The sequence below is a fragment of the Alosa sapidissima genome, chromosome 23 (assembly GCF_018492685.1).
Source record: "Alosa sapidissima isolate fAloSap1 chromosome 23, fAloSap1.pri, whole genome shotgun sequence".
NCBI lineage: Eukaryota > Metazoa > Chordata > Actinopteri > Clupeiformes > Clupeidae > Alosa > Alosa sapidissima.
The window spans coordinates 22,409,140-22,429,503 of NC_055979.1; the positions used below are offsets into that span (position 1 = coordinate 22,409,140).

The 20,364-nt window shown below is 41.2% G+C and overlaps 2 protein-coding genes across 4 annotated transcripts; one reads left to right on the forward strand and one right to left on the reverse strand.

Annotated features, from left to right (window-relative positions):
• Positions 1 to 173: 173 nt before the first annotated feature.
• On the forward strand, positions 174 to 11,766 carry ykt6 (YKT6 v-SNARE homolog (S. cerevisiae)). Of its 2 annotated transcripts, none has more exons than XM_042079856.1 (8): positions 174 to 520; positions 5,656 to 5,777; positions 5,967 to 6,049; positions 6,854 to 6,954; positions 7,421 to 7,525; positions 7,814 to 7,879; positions 8,011 to 8,151; positions 8,368 to 8,385. In XM_042079856.1, the coding sequence occupies exons 2-8, from the start codon at positions 5,674 to 5,676 to the stop codon at positions 8,368 to 8,370; spliced, it is 603 nt and encodes a 200-aa protein (XP_041935790.1). In that variant the 5' UTR covers positions 174 to 520; positions 5,656 to 5,673; the 3' UTR covers positions 8,371 to 8,385. The 2 variants fall into 2 exon arrangements, with proteins under 2 accessions (XP_041935790.1, XP_041935791.1); XM_042079857.1 differs by lacking the exon at positions 8,368 to 8,385 and adding an exon at positions 8,525 to 11,766 and having other exon boundaries at positions 176 to 520; positions 8,011 to 8,112.
• A 676-nt stretch (positions 11,767 to 12,442) lies between these two features.
• Positions 12,443 to 20,336, reverse strand: ddx56 (DEAD (Asp-Glu-Ala-Asp) box helicase 56). Of its 2 annotated transcripts, XM_042079854.1 has the most exons (14): positions 20,182 to 20,330; positions 19,772 to 19,933; positions 19,515 to 19,669; positions 19,161 to 19,331; positions 18,859 to 18,949; positions 18,240 to 18,481; positions 17,335 to 17,493; positions 14,705 to 14,818; positions 14,450 to 14,541; positions 14,204 to 14,277; positions 13,912 to 14,001; positions 13,661 to 13,766; positions 13,408 to 13,511; positions 12,443 to 13,075 (listed from the first exon to the last, which is right to left on the reverse strand). In XM_042079854.1, the coding sequence occupies exons 1-14, from the start codon at positions 20,236 to 20,238 to the stop codon at positions 12,992 to 12,994; spliced, it is 1,701 nt and encodes a 566-aa protein (XP_041935788.1). In that variant the 5' UTR covers positions 20,239 to 20,330; the 3' UTR covers positions 12,443 to 12,991. The 2 variants fall into 2 exon arrangements, with proteins under 2 accessions (XP_041935788.1, XP_041935789.1); XM_042079855.1 differs by lacking the exons at positions 12,443 to 13,075; positions 13,408 to 13,511; positions 13,661 to 13,766 and adding an exon at positions 13,777 to 13,824 and having other exon boundaries at positions 13,890 to 14,001; positions 20,182 to 20,336.
• Positions 20,337 to 20,364: the final 28 nt, after the last annotated feature.

A 20,364-nucleotide genomic window follows, 5' to 3' on the forward strand; every position in this document is an offset into this window, starting at 1 on the left:
ACATGTATAGCCTGCCTTTATTGATTAAACCTAGTACTACAAACTATCCTCAGGAAGGAGGAAACCGGAAAAAAAATGACATAGGGTATTTCAAGAGAAATAGCGCTGTATATGGCAGCAGCACAGCACACGCCCAGCAAGGGCCAAATGGTTGCTTTTACTTTGAAATACTTATTAGGCCGGAACTGTTGTGGACGTAGATCCATGTAGAAGCTAGGCCCCCTAAAAGTAAGCCAGCCAGTGAGGATAAGAGAACTTTCTTGATTTTGGATAGTCTTAAGTTCTAAAGATTTTAAATTACAATTTGAGCGTTTGCATACATGGGTCAAATTTAAGGTGTTTGTTTTAACTACGTGTTTATAGCTTTGTATCGAGGAGAAGTATTAAGATTTTTAGCTAGCTAACATAGCCTACCAGGTTTGTGGCTAGCCGCCCGGCTAGCAGACTTAAAGGAATATTTTTACATTTTCATTCGACATTACTTCAGTCAGCACAGTTTTTCTTGGATACTGTATCAAAGGTAAGAGGAAATTTCGCTCTACATTGTTATAGCAATGATAACAACATTCATGTTCTAGTGGCACAAAGTATTACACCTAGATCTAGTGCCTAGCTACGTAGCCTAGCTTACCGACAGCTAGCTGGCTAATTAGGTTAGCCTCCTAGGTAGCCTGTTGCCTGGTATGTGACACGTCTCTGCGAAGACGACTCTCGATAGACGGCTAGTATCGCTAAGTTAATGCTACCAGTCGAGACAAATGCACTCTCGATCTAGTGCTAGTTCATTTTAATCACATACACGAACATGTAATATGCTTTTTATTCCATGAGTTATCAATAATCTCCTAATCCTGAGGAGGATCATTGACGTTACAAGATGTTTCTATGGAAGTGACGTTAATGTTAAAGGTTTGGTTGCAAATCCTTGCATAGCTTGGTGTTAACTTTAGTGCTAGCTGGCGACCGGACTTCGTTGGGCGTTTTTTAACGTCAAAGCTATCCGTTTTAATCATGTTTAAGGCATTTAATGTTCACTGTTGTAAATGAACATGACGTTAACAGAAGGCTACATACAAGGTGTCACAACGTCAAGTGATTCTTGATCAGGTTCTTGGACCAAAACACGTTCGGTCCCTGTTGGTGAAAACACAAGTTAGCCAAGTGACGTGAGGGGATCTTTATCATGTACTGGATTCACCAAACAAACTGAAACTGAAACCAGCAAATTGGATAAATCAAGAGATGAGTGAAATTAACGTCACTCATCAAGTTGCATAAATTAAAGGTCTCATCTCATCGTTTTTTCATTAATTTTGCCATGGTCTCTAGTATTAATGAATGCCCTGTGAGCCGGTTTTGGTGAAAAAAATGCTCTCCTGCGTCTATTTTATGCTGTTCTAGTTTGGTGGGGAAGGTGGGAGGGGAGGAACGACAGGATTTGCCTCTTGCTCATGAATATTCATGACATGTTAATTACCTCGCCTCTGATTGGCTAACAGTACTGTGACGCTCCCTCCAGTGCGTCCTCATCCGATTCTGCCTGCTATGCTCCATATTCATAGCCTAGAAATCTAGACGCACCCTAGCGGCTGCAAATTAATTTGCTCAGCCTGTACGTCTAGTATCAAACCATAGGGATTTCTATTGGCTGACGCCGTGGACCTCATCCAATCACAGCGCTCTATTTTGTTAGAGAGTCTTAAGGCGGGCTTAACAGGATAACGACAGTCCTGCGACTGTGAACAACAAGGAAGGTGGCTATGGCGAAAGAAGAGCGGTTGTTTGAATCGGCGTTGGTGTCAACTTTGGAGAAGTTGGACTGCATGCCTAGGCAGTTTGAAAGACAATTCAATGCCCGCCCCTTGGATTAAGCGAGGTGAATGGTTCGATGCCAGACTAAACATTTCAATGATATAGGATGGCCCGCCAGGCTACCATATTCAACTTTACAGTGCTAAAACCTGGCTAAAACTCGAGTCAAAACTGTTGCACAAAATGTCTTCGGAGATACAACTTAATGTGTTTGATCCTAGTATCCGAGTAGGAAGAAGAACCGCTTCCTGATCGTTTGTCGGTGAACGTTGGTTTTATAGAATGGTAACAATTGCATGTCAGCTTAAAATTTCTCCTAAAAGAGGTAACGTTAAACGTTTGTGACAATCGTTATCTTGCTTTCAAGTAATAAACAGTTGGAAACGTTTTAAAATAAAGACCTATTTCTTTACACAGTCAAAAGTCTTTGCAATCTTCCTAGTAGATATTTTACTTCACAACACAGGTTATAAGCACCCTAAATGCAGTTCAGCCACTGACCTAGCCTGCTAATTGTATGATATCGGAATAGATAGTTATGGTTTGAATTCCATGATACTATCATTGAAAGACCACTTGGTTATAGCTCAATATATATATAGATCTAAATGCAAACACACTTACCTACTCCTAGCTATATTTCGCTGGAATTGCACCGGCAGAGAACGTGTGCTGCAAGACTTCTCCAGTAATGAGTATAAACTATGGCTTTGATAGCCTACATTGACAGAGGTTAGCCTACTCAAGTTGTTTTCTGTCACGTATGACACCGTAGGAAAAAGTACTATAGGAATCTTATAGTATAAGACTACTATAGAAAAACTAAAGCAGTTATAGGATATTATAGAGTTATTAGTAGTACTTCTACAGTATGTCCCAAAATACGTATTCCTATAAGATTACTATAATATTTTGTCCCAAAATACTATAAGATTCCTATACTACTTTTTCATAAGGGGATTGCTCATGTGGTTAGAAAAATGGGCAACACCAGTACCCCTGTTGTCTGTATGACCCTGTACCCAGGATTAGAACCAGTCTGCCTTAACATAATGTACTCCCTTCAAAATGCATTAAACATTCGACTATGACGACTATGGCCCCCTGTGAGACAGAAGATATGAAAGGTAAGATAAACCTTTAGCCTAAAAGGGACAAAAACTGATGCAACTCCTAAAACTAATATACAAAACAGGTCAATTTTCAATAAATAGCTTTATTATATTTACATACAGCAGTGGTACTCAAAGTGTGGTCCGCAAGCTCTCTCAAGTGTTCCACAAGTAGATGTGGTAAAATATAATAGATGAGTTGTTTGCAATATTGAACCAACCTGTATGTACAGTAAATCCAAACAGTTCTGCAACACTCATGTAACCTACAGTATGCCAGTTTAAATCATATGAATCCTCTGACAGCATAAGCATGGTGCAAAGACAATAAGCAAGGTGGTTTAGTGAGAAGGCCTATTGTGTAATATACTGTTGAAGTAGGTGTACTGTTCTTGTTTTGTTTTTTTTTGCTAGGTGGTCAGTGATCTTTTTTTTTGTTTAAATTATTATTGTTTAAGTGGTCCTTGGTCTGAAAAAGTTTGAGAAACACTGACAAATAGTAATATTGCAGTCTATTAAAATAATGCAAACACAAAACAAGAACATCCAAACTATGCACAGAATTAACAATGTCCTCTTTTTGCCAGACGATGCAGACATCTGGCCTACAGATCCTTTGTAAGATGGTGCTGGGATTATTTAGGGAAAAAGGTCCGAGTTGTTGTTTCGGCTTGTGTTGTCCTGGGTATCCGAAGGGATAACACACAAAACACATTCGTTGGCTGTGATGATTCTATTACATTGCTCATTGATTGCGCTGGGCCATAGGTGGAGCCATCAGGTGTTATTTTGGAGATGGCACTTTCATCCTCCTCCTCGTCTTGATCAACCCGAGGTCTTCTAGCTGGCCTTGGATGAACAGGCTTGATGGGAGTAGAGGTAGCAGGCCCCTATATCCATGGTGTATCCGAAGTGCTTGTATCAATACTCATAGTTTTCATGAAGTATTCTGTTTAGGTACCTAAAGTAAATAAATGTGTATTACTGTCAAGTTACAAGATACTAACAGTACACAGGACATTCACTATCTCACACAAAACTGTACTGGCGCAATGGAAACAAAAATATTTTAGTGACTGGTAAGGTGTATGATGTACTAAGTAGCACACCCACAAGAAGACATTCAGTAATATCAATTATATCTGTTATGCAATTCATGGGTTTCATCAGGTCCATTTACACAGGTGTATTAATCAAGCACAATGCAGTCTGCATTCATAATCGAGGTACTTGATTTTATACACCTGTGGAAAGTGACCTGATGAAACCCATGAATTGACTTTCCCAAACATTGACGAGCACATAAGAACCTGTATTAGCCTACTAGAAAAAGACTTCTAGAAACTAACTAGCACAACAATAAAAGTTAGATCACAAACCTTTGCTTCTAACGTGATGACCTAATGTAGGCTAGAAAGCTATGTAGCCCAACATGAGGATGTGCTCTGGAAGACATACAAAACACTAAGTAAACAGCAAGTAATCAAACAAAACATCATTGTAGGCCTACAAAGGCCAATGTAATAATGGCAAGAAGACCTAAATTAGACTGAAGTGTAAATACCTGGGCTCTAGTGATAGCAACTTAGCCTAATAGTGCACGGGTATTGTGTTTTTGATTTTCCCTGTTTAGACTAGAACAATACCAGTCCTTAGTTGAGCATAAGATATTGTTGCCAATATTATTATTTGTGGTTTAACGCTTAGGTTAGAAGATTATAGGTTCAACAAGCTAAATCTCTGGGTAGTGTGGTCATACAGTTTCTTATGAGTGTAGCTACACCAGGCATGTAACTGAAGCATTCCGTTCGCGTTGCGTCTTCTGCAACAATTAGCTTCCAATAGGTCTAATCAATGGAAGTAGCTACACCTGGCGCGTGGCCTGTAGGCTACGTTCAAAAAAATAGACCATTCCTCTAATGGATTTTACCAGAGCCCTTCCTATTAGACATTCTCTGATTTTACACGTCGCGAACAGAACACTTCAGTTACGTGCCTGGTGTAGCTTCCTGTAATATAGGCTAGCCTAAGCCTAGCTTGTGCCCTTTTCATGCATGCTAACGTGAAGAATATGAACATGCTATTTTGTAACAGTCGTTAGGTGGAAAAGTTTGTTTGTACTTACAGCCTGTGAGCTGGTGATCGATCGTCGTGACGTCCAGGTTTTAAGAACATCGATGCAAAACCACTTTCTAACTGTAGGCAGGCACAGTGAGTGTGGTCGAAATGATTGGAACACAGAACTAATGTTGCACTATACTTCGGTGGTGGTGTTCCAACAATAAATTCCAACCATTTCTTCCTCAACTCTTCTTTCTAAGGCAAGACATGCAACATTGATGTGTTATTGCCACAAATAACACAGGCACGAATTTGCTCCATGTTAGCAACTTGCTGTTAGCTCCTACTAGCTGCAGAGAGACAATCTCCTGGCCAAAATCTTCCTGTCTTCCTGTGGGCGGTCACAAGCCAAGGTGGGCGAGGCCATGAATAATTGTTTTCCCTGCGGCGTCACAGGGAAGGGCTTTTTCTGATTCGCTTGTTTTTCCGTGTATTTTCTTTCATTGGCTAATGCGGGCAATGGGGGTAGAAGATCATTTTCACGTGCAGCATGCATATGCAACTTGGAATGAGCTATAGTATTTCGAAAGGAACAAGTATTAAACGGTTTCTCGGTGAATGAGACCTTTTAAGAGATGAGTGAAATTAACGTCTCTCATCTCTGTCACAGGTTGTCCTCCACATCACCATGAAACTGTACAGTTTGAGTGTCTTACACAAGGGAGCCACAAAGTCCAACCTGCTAAAAGCTGCCTATGACCTGTCATCCTTCAGCTTCTTTCAGAGATCCAGGTAAGAAAACTGAAATGCATAATACTGATCGTATTTTTAAGTTTTACACAGAAGAGATGTCAGATTCAGTGTGCTGAGCTTTTGGTGTGGGAGTTTGGGTCTTTTCTTGTTGTGTGTAGCATACCATTTTGAACAGATAGGTCTAAAATGACATTTGTTTTCATTCTCTTGATTTCATCCTATTTGCAGTGTGCAGGAGTTCATGACCTTTACCAGCGCACTGATTGTGGAGCGGTCTGGTTTGGGAAGTCGGGCATCTGTGAAAGAGCAAGGTTAGTCTCCCTGACCCATTTGGGTGACACTGTTGAAGACCCTTTCATTGAAGGATACAGTGGTCTTAACATGTTGCAATGATATTACACCAGTGGTTCTTAACTGGTCTGGCCTTGGAACCCACAATTTCCCCATGTTCATAAAGTCGCGAACCATAAATTTTTTTTAGCGTTCAAACCAGCGGATATGGTGAGCTACATGGTTAGACACACAAAGGGCCAGTGTAGACCTACTTGTTTGGAAAATGCGGATGTTTGGCATTACATTTCTGAAGTCGTCAACTCCTGATGTCATCTTTCAAAGTACTCAACAGGTTTGACTTTGACAGGGGTGCCTTGTTTCCATGTGGCATTTTAGTTTTGATGGTTTCGTGCTCTCATGTGCCAGCAATTCACTGCACACCACAAACTGGGGTTTCCATCCTCTGTCATATTTTGTTCTCAATTTAAGTGAATCCATATCCTAGCCTACTTCAAATATTCAGGGTCGCAGCCTACCAGTACCGCTTATGTCTAACATGACCGGTCACATAAACATTGTCTATGTCCATGGTAATGACTGACATTGGCTATGAATAAAGTCTGTTAAAATAACGGTCCAATATTAGATCGGATAAGGTAGTATTTTATTTTATTTTTTATCCACAAGCTCCACGACTCACCCAGAATGGTTCTTCGACCAACTTTTGGGTCCCGACCCACCAGTTAAGAAACACTGATATACACTGCTGTTCATCATGACAAATGTGAGCAGGCTTTTCTGTTGTTTCGTCATCAACTAAATTAGTTTCTTTCTTCACATAGAATACCTATGTCACGTGTACGTACGAAACGATTCTCTTGGTGCAGTAGTGATCGCGGACAGTGAATACCCATCCAGAGTTTGTTTCACTTTACTTGATAAGGTATGTATAGGCCCAGCGATTCACCTTTGTTATATCTGCAACAGTGTAATTTTTTGTCAAAACAGTAGCATTGCCTAGCAAACTGTAGCAAAGCTCTGACAGCAAATTAACATACATTTTAAAAACTAGCGCATATAGAACAATGCAAATCTTCCAGACACTGAAGTGTTTATTTGCTCTAATTACTTAACTTAACCAGTGTTTATTGAAGACTCACTCCGTATCATCAGTGGATTTACGGCACTTCATCAGATTTGTATCTGCCTTGCTTTTCTGGTCAAATGTGTTCTTCCAAAAGTAGAATATCTGATTGCTCTCTACTCTACAGTGAGTGGCAGTTTAACGTTACCCATGTGATACGGATAATTCTGTGTCCCATGCTTATTTAAAAGGTCCTCTGTAAGCAGAAATCTGCAAGGCTATGGCTGCAGAGATGTAATCTCCGTACTGGGGGCCTCTGTTGCAGGTATTGGACGATTTCTCAAGGCAAGTGGACCGTATTGACTGGCCTTCCGGTTCCCCAGCGACCATTCAGTTCAATGCCTTGGATGCCTACCTGGCCAAATACCAGGTGAGCAGCATACATGCGATCCAGCACGGCCTTGCTGAAGCATGTCGTCCCCTATTAGGACTTGTGTTTCAGGGATGGGGCTTTTTTATTTCCTCTTGTAAGACACCTTTACTCTCCCCTCTTTACTGGGTTACATAGTATTCAGTTGCGTAAGAGAAACAATCTTGTCTGTTAAACTTTTGTGATTATTCATTACAGATATATACGTGAGTCCCTGTAATGTGTCAGTATTTAATGCAGATTTAAGTATTTTGATATTCACACAAACAATTCATATTCCTTTCCTAGAATCCCAAAGAAGCTGATGCCATGACGAAAGTCCAAGCCGAACTAGATGAAACAAAAATTATCCTTGTAAGTTGTCATTAGAGACTGACAAAATACTCTAACTCTAATCCACACTCCATCCAAGAGGTTGCTGTTGTTTGTCATCAGATGTCATTGGTATTAGTCCACAGTCCAAAGTTTCTGTTGACCTCTCACAGCACAACACAATGGAGTCACTCCTGGAGCGAGGTGAGAAGTTGGATGATTTGGTACAGAAGTCAGAGCACCTTGGCAACCAGTCAAAAGCTTTCTACAAAACGGTGAGTTGGGTTCTGGTCATTCTTGCTTTAGAGTCCCTCTGGGTGTGGTAGTGTAGTGGTTAAGGAGCTGGGCTAGCGTGCAGTAGCCTGAAAGTAGTCGGTTCAATTCCCAGCTTCCACCGTTGTGCCCTTGAGCAAGGCACTTAACCCCAAGTTGCTCTGGGGACAATGTGATCCCTTGTAATATAGCTAACATATGTAAGTCACTTTGGTCAAGAAGTGTCTGCTAAATGTAATGTAAATGTAAAATGTAAATGAGGGGTTAAGGCTTTCAATTTCTGTGAAGCCCCTTAGGAATTGCACATGTAATTCAGTTAGGTATGGATTGTGGTAAAAAAAAGTACACATTGTCCCTTGTATGCACTTGAACTAAGCATGGATCTCTGTCTTTTTTCTTTTTTTTTTAATTCAGGCAAGGAAACAGAACTCGTGTTGTGAGGTGATGTGATGTCAGGGGGTGATGCGACAGATCTGACTCCTCCCAGCCGCCATCTTTCTTTCTTTCTTTCTCTTTTTCTCTCCTCAAATCTCTTTCTCCTTCTCTGTCTCTGGCTGGGGCAGACGCATTACAGCTCTCAGATGTCACGGAGGAAACGAGGGGGGATATTCACAGGAAATGAAGACTTCTGAGGGAGAGGCAATCACAAAACAACGGTTCATAAGGGGTCACCAGGGGTCTGATTTCCCAGAGTGCACCACACATGTGCTGCTGCTTGTCTGGAGAGTTAGTTTAAGGGGGGTGTGAGTGCAGCCAGTGCAGTAACCTCAGGCCCTTCTCCCATGGGCTGGACAGTGGAGTACAGGCATCGCATAGAGCGAGGGCCCAGTGACCCCCCCCCCCCCCCCCCCCCCCCACCGTGCCTTACTTTAGATGGCCATTTGTTTCATGTGCAAAACACCCCAACCCTTCGCATTCCACACAGAAATGAACAGACATGTGTAGAAAGCTGGCCGCCTAATATGCAATGTCTGTAATGTTAAGAAGCACTACTGCATCTCCATCTAGATCATAGGAGAGCCGAAAGTGTTCAGTGCAATTTTAAAAGTGCATTTGATGGAACTCAAAACTGTAGTATCGCTTTAATGTGGTGGTGTTTTTTGTATGTCGAGTTAAACTCTCATTGTGAGATTCGACTGAGTACAATGATTTTTTTTTTTTGGATGTGTTGTAAACAGTGTAGTGTGCGTGTAAATGTGCTGTAAGTCTTAATGACCAAATTTATAGATGGGACAGTCGACTGGAAAATCATGATAATCTTAAGATGGACTGTAGGGGGTGGGGTATTACACAATAAAAATGGTCTTATAACGTCAGGTTTCCACCTGTTCTGTCCTATAACAAACTGACAACATACACTTCTTAAAGATGTGCATGTATTTAACGAGTCACTCTTCACTCCATCTTCCTTAAGCACATGTGAATATCATTGTATTTTATATTTGCCGCCAGTGTTCAGGGTTTAGTGAAATGTAAAGCGTCACAGCAGTGTGTGTGTGTGTGGTCACATGATGAAATCAGTCCCCGCCCTCTCATTGGATGTTAAAGCTGTTGTCAGTATTCTGTATGGATATGGGCGGATGTGTTTTAAATGTCTACGGTGTTGTCAGGCACCTTGAAATTCAGGTGATTTAGCAGATTGTTGCCTAAACTGCTTTTGGGTTTTGAGTACTTAAGAGATGTATTGTATCATCTCTTATCCAGTTCATTTAGAACTTCCATTAGGAAGGAATGGAAAGAGACTGATGGGAAATTTTTTAATTCACTCAGATCTGTCCCATAAATGGAGGTGCTTGAAGTTAGACTTGACTTCATACCTCAGTTGAGGAAAACCCGAGGCTGAGCCAGAAAACATCCTGTAGTGTGAAGTGTGTGTATTTATAAGTAAGCTCATTATTATAAACTTGAAGCATAATTTCACATGAAAAATCTGTCCAGTCTGTCTATTTAACTTGACGGTGCAGTAAGTTAGCCTCCACAGACACCCAGGATAGTGGACAAGATAGCCTCCATGTTCTGATGGATATAATACAAAGCAAGGTTACTGGTGTACCCTGGAAACTTCAGTAGTAACCGCTGATCTCCAAAAGAATGCTTTACTGCATGTATTGCCTCTGAAGTCACATATTGTTTTGAGATTACTGGTAACTACTGATGTTACCTGGGTGAGCCAGAGACCTCCCTTCGTAGTATCCCCCTCTGCCCTGGCGAAGCACGCCACTTTCCAGCTGACCGACAATCTTGGCTGGAGCCTGACCGTGAGGGATGTGGTGGTGCAGCAATCACCTTGCAGATGCCAAGCTGTCAACCCTCACAACAACACAAATGATCCACTGTGTGTTAATTGTGGTTTGAGCCATGCTTTGCGAAGAACCATCTTGGGGAGTTAAAACCATCACGCATTAAGGCGATTGGTTCCGCTTACAAACCCACCCACCCCTGAGAGAAACCACAAACACAGTTCCATTGTACAGTTTTTTGCTCAAGATCCAAAGTTAATTTATCCATAACATCATATACATGTTTTGTGATAGTTTCTGTGAATCCCCTGTTAAAGCTCAAACATTTCACTGTTGCCAGGCACATTTACTAACATCAAAACAGGTATATTTCCTTTGTCATGTTCATTTAACATAACTCATATTGATGGAAATAGTCATATTCATACATAACTCATATTGATACAGTAGAATTACTACCTCAGTTGAGGGTTTTCAAACTGTACTCAAACTCTAAATTGAGCTGTTAAGGCATTCGTTGTTACATCAGGCTTGTTAAGTTAACCAGGAACCATTAACGTTTTTGTTAAGATACACCTACAAGCATATAGACCCTTTCAACAAGGTAAACAAAAACAATGCTTGAACGTTCTATTTGGGCCCCAATCTACTTCCTCTGCATTAAGATAACATATGGAATGTTAAAAAGGAAGTCTTGTGGGGCCAACTATGACGCTGATAATGGAACTCTCTTGAAAGGGTCCATAACACACCATTCACTCCAACATTGCAGTAGCCCTTAGAGATCTTGGGCCTAGTTACTGCCCTTATGGAACCTTTGACAAATAATGGGCAAATAGGTGTCTTTCTGTGAGTGGGTGTGTGTGTAGTCCTGTGCTTATTTAAATCAATACAGAAAACTTTGTGACAAGTGTTTTGAACACAAGACTTGATGTTCTGATGATGCAGTGCAGCAGTTTGTGTATGTGTGCTTTGGTGTTTTTGTGTGTGTGTGTGTTATCAAGGGGATATCCTCTACACCAATTGCTTCAGGGGGACCTTCAGAGGTGCCTTTTTTTCTATAATTTGCCAAATTGTATTGGGCCATTGCCACGCAACTTAAGTAGGGGTCCGTTTCCCCAAACCATAGTTGCTAACAAAGTTAACAACTTTGTTGGTTGCAATGCAATTTCCCCATTGTCAACCAACCAAGTTGCTAACAGGTTAGCAACTATGGTTTTGAGAAACGCACCCCAGGGTAGCAACGTGATTAAAGCATTCCTAATATAACAGATTCTAAAGCTGCTTGTAGCACATTTCCTTAATGTTGTGACATTGTCTGAGTGGATGGTTTAGAAAAGCATAAGATACGCTCCAATGCACCTGACATTTACTAATTAATTTTCTGCTCCTTCAAAAAGGTATAATATGAAATCAGAAAATACAAATCCTTAGAGCTACAGCAGCTATGATGTTGGTAGAAGGCACAAGGGGGAGAAAGCATTCATTAAAGCGTATTCCTTTGTTTCAGCTAAATTAACGCTTGAAATAAAGAAACAAGGATCATACATCCATTTAGATGTTTTATATAAGAGTATTTTTTGCAACAGCTGCATATTACTCCATAAAAGAACTGACCACTATTACCACTTACAATGAAATATGCTTATGTCCGTGTTGCCTTATTTTAGCGGCGTTGTCATGTCTCCTGAAGAATCCAAGAAGCGCACATGCATCCTCTGACATGATGTATGTCTATAGTTGTATTATCAAAATTGCCATTATATATATTTCCCAGAAGAGACAATGGAAACAAAGTGTTGTAAAATAACTCAATGAAGTGTTACAAAGTGTTGTAAAATAACTAAATATATGTAAACATTATGTAACATTTTATTTTAATTTGTGAACTAATGACTAATTGTTTCTCCAAAAAAGGCTTTGTATTACCCAAATGAACTATATCTACTATTGAACCATGCCAATTATGCGATTGCTGTGTGGTGAAGAAACTTGTTTATCACTTCAAATTATACAGACAACACTTTGCAAAAATTGTCAGCTCCTTATTTCTCTTCATATATTGGAAATACACAGTTTGCACTCACTATGATTAACTTACATTTGGCTCATAGAGCCATTGCTTTTATTGTAGCGGAAGAATGCAATCTGAACCATTCCACAGATGGCTAGTCTGTTGAGCACACACAGACCAAGCAAGAGTAAGGCCCAACATCAACTTAACATTTTACAATTTTACAACTGTACAAAAAATATAGAAAACATTGTTTAGGCCAGTGATGCGTTACACTGAGGAAAACAGACTTCGCAAGACTGTCACGTTTTGACCTGAAAATACAGGTATAAACTGCCTACTTCTCAGCTCTGCCTATTTATCAATATAACTCCTCAAAAATATATTTTAGTCACTGAAGCATGTTAAAGGATATTAACAACTGTCTATAGTTGCTTGTCACATGATTTCACAGAACAACTTGGCCTCTGTGCAAGTGTTGTCAAGGAGACATGTCAAGACTATTGCACCTTGAGCATTGCTGAAACTCTGGTCTCTGCTCATGCAGTCCAAGTAGATTGATGGCAGGGGTCTTGAAGGTCTTAACAGACAAGTTCCTTCAACTCACATAATTTCCACAAAACAGCTTTATGACTTTCCTTCTGCGCTGGCTTTGGATTTTTTGGATTTGAAGCGGAACGTCTTCAGCGGGTTCTTGCCCCTGGCATTTTTCTGTGAGCACAGGAGATGACAGTATGATTGTTATTGTATAACTTCCAATGCAACTGTGCTTATGAAGCCAAATCTGACATACAAAACAAAGCTTCTATATGGGTACAAAAATCCACAAACGTAAAGACTACATTTAAAAGGCTTAATATGGAGCACTTCCGATTATGACATGAACGTGAACAATTGTATGGACCTAGGCTCAGGCAAATTCAATATATTTTCTTAATTTCCAAGGAATAGACTGAGCTATTTATGCCCTGAAATAAGTCAAAAGGCTTCACTCCAAGCGGATACCATTTAAAAACACTTTACAAACACAAGGCAGTTCTGACCTTAAAGTCACTTTTGATAACTCCTACAGTCTTGGGCTTGAAATTCCTTCCTCTTTTCTTGCGCCCAGTCAGCGGGTTGGCAAGTCCTTTAAGTGTAGGTGGGACTATGAAGAGACACAAAATATACACTTTGAGATCACAGACGTTTCTCCACAAAACTTCCAATTACTTCACTTTTGTGTAACAGCTATCAGATTTCATGAGTTAATCTATGTAGCATTTATGCTTGTAACAGGTTTTAATAACAACTTACTCAAATAGTCTGGAACATTCTTCATATGCGGTTTAATCACTGCAGGATGAAGGTCCTTGTCGTGGCGCAAAAGGTGAAGGTCTCTGGGATTGTCCTCAAAGTACGTCTAGAAATGTAAAAAATGGAAATGTTACTGGAAATAAAACAGTTGAATCTGATTAGAGCAGATTTGAGGTCTGAAAAGCAAAACAAACCAATTCAGCTGCCTGACACACTAACACATATCTACCAGATCATGACATCAAGGGTACCTTCAGCCTCTCAGAGTTCAGCAGCTCCTGCTTGATCTCCTTCAGTCTGGCTTCTTTAACCGACTGTTTTGTGACGGACCGCATGGCATCCTACGGGCACATGTTCATCTGTATTAGTCATGAGTTTCGCTCACGAATGAGTGACATCCAAACAATGCACAGAACGGGCAAAACCTGGCTTCAAGCAATGTCCACAGTTGCTGACAAGTTAAATCAATCATTTCAATTCCAATGACGACTAAAAAACAATGAATCGTGCTGAGCCACAAATAAAACAATGTGGTCTACCTACCCGACAACGGTATCTGAAGCCCTCAATCTCCTCCATTTTAAACCCATATGGTTGCAGCGCACACTCTGTGTTTTCTGTGATCATGAGAAACACAATATTTGAGTCATTATCACAGATTGTTTCCACGCCATCATCTCATCATTACAATGGTAACACTACCTTTGGTATGGTAATCAAATAATGTCCAAATTATGTCCTTTACAACATTATACTTTTGGCTCCGGAGCCACAGGTCAGTGAACCTACCTGTGAGTGCACTTTCCACCTCTTCCAACAGAGGGAGTTCTGTGTGGGAGACAAATGTTAGGGCAGTTCCAGGGTTGTCTGCACGGGCCGTTCTGAAGACAAAAGCGGAGGAAAGTGAAGATAACATCAAGTGAAGTGAAAATGTATTAGGTAGCAATGTACCAACAGCAAAATGTGTTCTTTTTTTGTAATGCCATATACACTGCCGTTAGAAGCAATAGCGTTCAACAAAAGTGTTGACTTGCAGAAGCTCACCTGCCGACACGGTGAATATAGGACTCGACTGTGGGTGGGAAGTCAAAGTTAATGACGTTGGCCACGTTCTGGAAGTCTATGCCTCGAGACACACCATACTCCTGATCTTTACTCCTGCAAACAGAATAGACATATCCCTACTCATCACATTCCCCACTGTATTAGACACACTCGAATAAGAGTTATATTTATCTAATATTAATCTAATCTTGTATAAATAAACAGTACTTAGGTATTTATTACATAATAGGGGTGTAACAATACAAAAATCATTGTTTCGGTGTGTACGTAGATTTTGAAGTCACCGTTATTTTCGATACGGTAGACTGGGGATGTAACGATTACCGGTATAATGGTAATAAAAACGCGATAAAAATGTTGACGATAATAATTACCGTTTTCATTTCAAACATCATGATTATCACTGTTGATTACCGGGGTGTGGAAACCGTGTGTTTAATCCTTCCCAGCTTCATCCGAGCCTGCTTTTGACATACAGTAGGCCTGGTACAACGGAACAAAACTGGTACCCTACTGATTCTGTTGTCTAATTGATGGTTTTAACTACGATTCGGATTAGGCTACACCTGATTTTAAAATGCGGAACCTTTTCACCGCAAAATGTGCACTGTATCATGTAGCCACTCTGCGTCTTTTTATGTTCGCATCCACATTAAATCCATTCCACTCACGTTATCAGGAGAATACAGTAGCCTAAAGTTAATTTTGAACGCTTACTTTGGTCTCACTCATTGCATCCAAATAACAGAAATAGCAAACTCCAAGTTATGGTAGGGTAAGTTAAGCTATAAGCACATAGCCAATTAAACATGAAGGAAAAAAGTGAACAGGACTTTTTGAAACTATTTCAGCTTGTGTAGGCCTATCAGTGCTTTCTGAACATATTGAACACACTTTTAGAAATGCCGTGATAATACCGAAAACCGTGATAATTTTGGTCACTATAACTGTGAGGTTAAATTTTCATACCGTTACATCCCTACGGTAGACTAGGGCTATTTCACTGGGCTAGTGAAGAAGGCCCAGCAGAGACTTTACTTCCTGAGAGTTCTCAGGAAGGACAACATCCCTCAAAAGCTGCTGGTGTCATTCTATCGCTGCTCAATTGAAAGTATTTTGACATATTGCCTCTGTGTTTGGTTCACAAGCTGCACTGTGGTACAGAGGGAGGGTCATTAAGGCAGCACAGAAAATCATCGGCTGCCCTCTTCCCTCTCTGGATGAACTGCACCGTTCCCACTGCCTCAAAAAGGCCAATTCCATCCTGAAAGACTCATCACACCCCGGTCACAAACTGTTTGAACTAAGTATAAGTAAGTATATATACACTCTTTTGATCCCGTGAGGGAAATTTGGTCTCTGCATTTATACCAATCTGTGAATTACTGAAACGCACACAGCACACAGTGTACACACAGTGAGGTGAAGCACACACTAATCCTGGCGCAGTGAGCTGCCTGCATCAACAGCGGCGCTCGGGGAGCAGTGAGGGGTTAGGTGCCGTGCTCAAGGGCACTTCAGCAGTGCCTACTGGTCGGGGTTCGAACCGGCAACCCTCCGGTTACAGGTCTGAAGTGCTAACCAGTAGACCACGGCTGCCCCAACTACTGCCATCAGGCAGGAGATAAAGATCCATAAAAACCAGGACAAATAGGCTAAGAAACAGTTTCTACCCAACAGCCATAATCTCATTGAACGGTGCTACCATAGCATAGCTTTATGTTTTACATTTTATGAATGTGGATGTGTATGGGTGGGATATGTGTGGGGTGTAAAGTTTTTATGCACTTTTTTTATGTCCATAGTGACTTTTTTACTTATTTATTGCTACTTTTGCACTGAACAAGGAATGCATTTAATTTCGTTGTACCTGTGACAATGACAAATAAAGATATTCTATTCTAAACCTGTAGGTACTGCTAACTCAAAATTCACTGACTACATTGCTGATGCGCAATGGGAATAGTATTTTGAAAAGATGTCCAATGTTTATTGACTGAACTGACATGGTCTGCCACTAATATGTTTTTGTGCGAATTTGAATTTGAAACATGTTTAGCAAGCAAACAACATTGTTATTGTTACTAATGTTACAGACTACATTTGGTACAAATCTGTATTGACCCTAACGCCCTGTACCTGAACTGTTCGGTACAAATACTCTAACATGACCTAACACATGATTCCCAATATCCAATTCATAATGAGGCCTGCATTCATTTCTCTTAGCACAGTGCTAGTTGGATGAAGGAACTCTAAATACTACATTTACAATGACACCCAGCTTTGTGCCTTAAGTAAACCTCTCACCACTGTAAAGCAAAGGGGTGTGATGGATTTATACCTCACCATGAAACGTCAGCATCCGTTGCCATGCAAAATGCGGCAAACAAATTGTTGCATCTTGAATTTGGAAGTTATAAAAATAAACTAAAATTTGACTAATTGCACAGCCCTTGCATAGTTTACTGTGAGAGAGTACATAAACCTTTACATATGTGTATTTGCCAAAACCTAGTCATCTAGAGAGCAGTCCATAAGCAAGGCATAACACAACATCTATTTCCACGTCACGTCTTATTTCTTGGTCTTCTTTTCCGTTTACTTACGGTCCTCCTTCGCCCGTAGTCTTCTTCTTCTTCTTCTTCTTCTTGTCCTTCTTCTCCTCCTCCTTCTTGGCTGGTGCTGTGGGATTCTCCAGGCCCTGCTCGTCTGTGGCGATGATGTAGTCATAGAACCCCTGATTGAACTGACTGATGATGTGACACCTGCACAGGACATCGTTGAAACAGTCATATGAGCATTATGTATGCAGCAAATAGTTTTAACCGATTTAGCATGTGACATCTGTCTGAGATTAAAATGTTTGTTATTTAAAGCTGCTTTAAGCGATGTTAAGCTTCTCATCTCCTCACCATCCGCTAGCTGCCTGTCCCCTGAATACACTGTAAAAAAACTTGGTCTCTAAACAGGCCAAGCTCTAAAAATGGCAACAAAAACAGCCTGGTGCAGCCTGTACCATGAAACATAAACTTTTCCAGCCATTCACCGATGAGATGCGTGTTCAGAAGAGTATCAATTGCATCAGGGGAGGGAGAGGGAGGGCCGAGGTAGCTCTCTGTTTTGTTTAAACGTCAACAGAAGTAACTTTGACGGACATAGCTTAGAGCACATTTAACAGCTGTAGTTATATGAAAAGCTTCTCAATCTGGTATATTTGAAATTGAATGGACCTCTGAAATTTAGAATTTTTGCAAGTGCTGCTTAACAGCACAGACTTTACAATATGCCATATTAACACATGATTGATTTGATTTGTTTTACATAGAGACAAGTATGCATCATACAACTTGGTAGGAAGTTTGATTTCTTTGCTTTGGGAGAGTATGAATATCCACAGGTTCAAGTTAATCTTTATTCTTAATACTAATACTTTACAGTTCTAGGTTCATACACAAGCAAGCAAACACACACACACACACACACACACACACACACACACACACACACGCACCTGGAGAGCACAGGAAGCTCTGAGTTCAGCACACAGGCCGGGATGCTGAACTGCTCAAGGAAGAGTTTAAGGCGGTAGCAGCGGTCCACGGTGCCTACGAACAGCAGCGTCTTGCCACGCACCAAGCGCAGCTTGAGGAGCGTGTAGATGAGCAGGAACTTGTCCTCCTCCTCACACTTCACACTGTACTGCTGGAGCTGCGAGCTGTCCGGCAGCTGAGAGCCCTGCAGCTTCAGAGTCACCTGGAACACCAAAGCAGACACCGTGGTCCGGCCAGGCCAGGGGACATTAACGAATGTGGACTCCATATGGACATGCAGTGAAAACAGGATGAACTTGCACGCCAAACACTGCCGATTTTAATTATGTAGACTTGTTTAATAAAGAAAAAAAGTGAAAAGTGCTACCCAGTGTAAAGCGCAAAACATTTTCAGTGTCAAACATTGGTACAACACTCCACATGCACATAAATGAAAGCCTCACATCGTTACCATGACGGCCACAGCAGATACTGCCGTTTCATATCTCAATCACAACCAAGGCCACAAAGTGTAGGTCTATGCAGCAACACTGTGCCTTTGACAAGTGGGCAGTAGCATCCATATAACACTGTACTTACAGGGTTGTGAAGCACCAACTCCTTCAGGGCCTGCACATCCTCATTCAGTGTGGCAGACATGAGGAATGCCTGGTAGATCTTGGGCAAATGACTGGAAAGGAACAAACCCAACACTGTCACTCAACTGACATGCATAACAGCTCAGAATGTATGTGCTTAATGAACACTGCATGTATCACATTGTAACAAACACATTACAATCAGCTACTCCAAGCTCCCCTCATTCTGTAAAGCTATAGTTCCAGATGCATGAGATTTTTTAAGTAATTTTACATGTAAAAAGCATATGTACAAGCTCATACCAAAGCAGGCTCTTCAGGTCTGCCTCAAAGCCAAAGGAAAAGACCAAATCTGCCTCGTCGATGACCAGCATCTCCAAAGAGGAGTGAAGCACCAGGTTTTGGGCATTAATGTGGGCCAGAACTCGTGAGGGAGTCCCCACCACCACATCAGGTTTTTCCATCAGGATAGGCCTAAAGCAAAAAGCACAGCAGACTTGTAGTAGGTTATGCTATAACAATCACTGCTATTATTTATTACACAACTAAAACACATTAAGACTTGAAGCAAGCAGGGTGTTAAACGTTACTTCACATCTAAACTTCCAGTGAAGTGTGAACAGTATGATCTAAACCTTCAGTGCAGTGTGAACTTACTTCTGAGCTGATATGTCTGCCTTGCTAGAGATATCTGCCACTCTGACATCCCTAGCGCAGAAAGCCGTGAGCTGGCGGACCATGGTCTGGACTTGCTGTCCTAGTTCTTTGGTGGGCACCAGTATCAAAGCTCTAACAGCCTGTTCGCGCACGGTCTGTCAAACAGAACAGGGAATGCTTCAGTCATTCAACAGTCCACAATAACAGCTGGAACCAACAGTCTCACTGACCTGATGTGTGACAGAAGCCTGACAGACCTGTTTAGACATCAGAATCCGCTGAATGACGGGGACAGCATACGCAGCAGTTTTACCAGAGCCAGTCCTTGCTCGTGCCAGGAGGTCTTTACCTTCAAGTGCCAGTGGGATAGCTTTCTCCTGGATCAACGTGGGCTGTGCCCAGCCCAAGTCAGCAACAGCCTGTCAACAAATACATAACAAAAACATAAATTGCTTGTTACCAAGAGGTCAAAAGTCAAAAGGAATGATAATCACTAACAATGTTGGCATTTGAAGGCAACAAATCAACGGATCATTTGACATGCTAACCCAACGTTTAACGCTATACGCTCCCTGCAGCAGGAATCTCAGAGCTCTACACACAAAGCATTATTTCAAGTGACACGTAAAATGACAAATCCAAGCAGGAGTAATCACACAAAACGAACCTTTAAAAGGCGATCATCTATGCCCATTTCGTGGAAGTCCACTCTGTCGGCAGCCATTCTTCACACGTGTGTTTGTCTCGCCGAGTTCCAGGGGAACAGTACAATGCTACAATACAGGGGAACTGTGCACTGACACCTGCTGGTAGGGAGGTCATTAGGATAATATTTTCCTCGTCCCGTTGA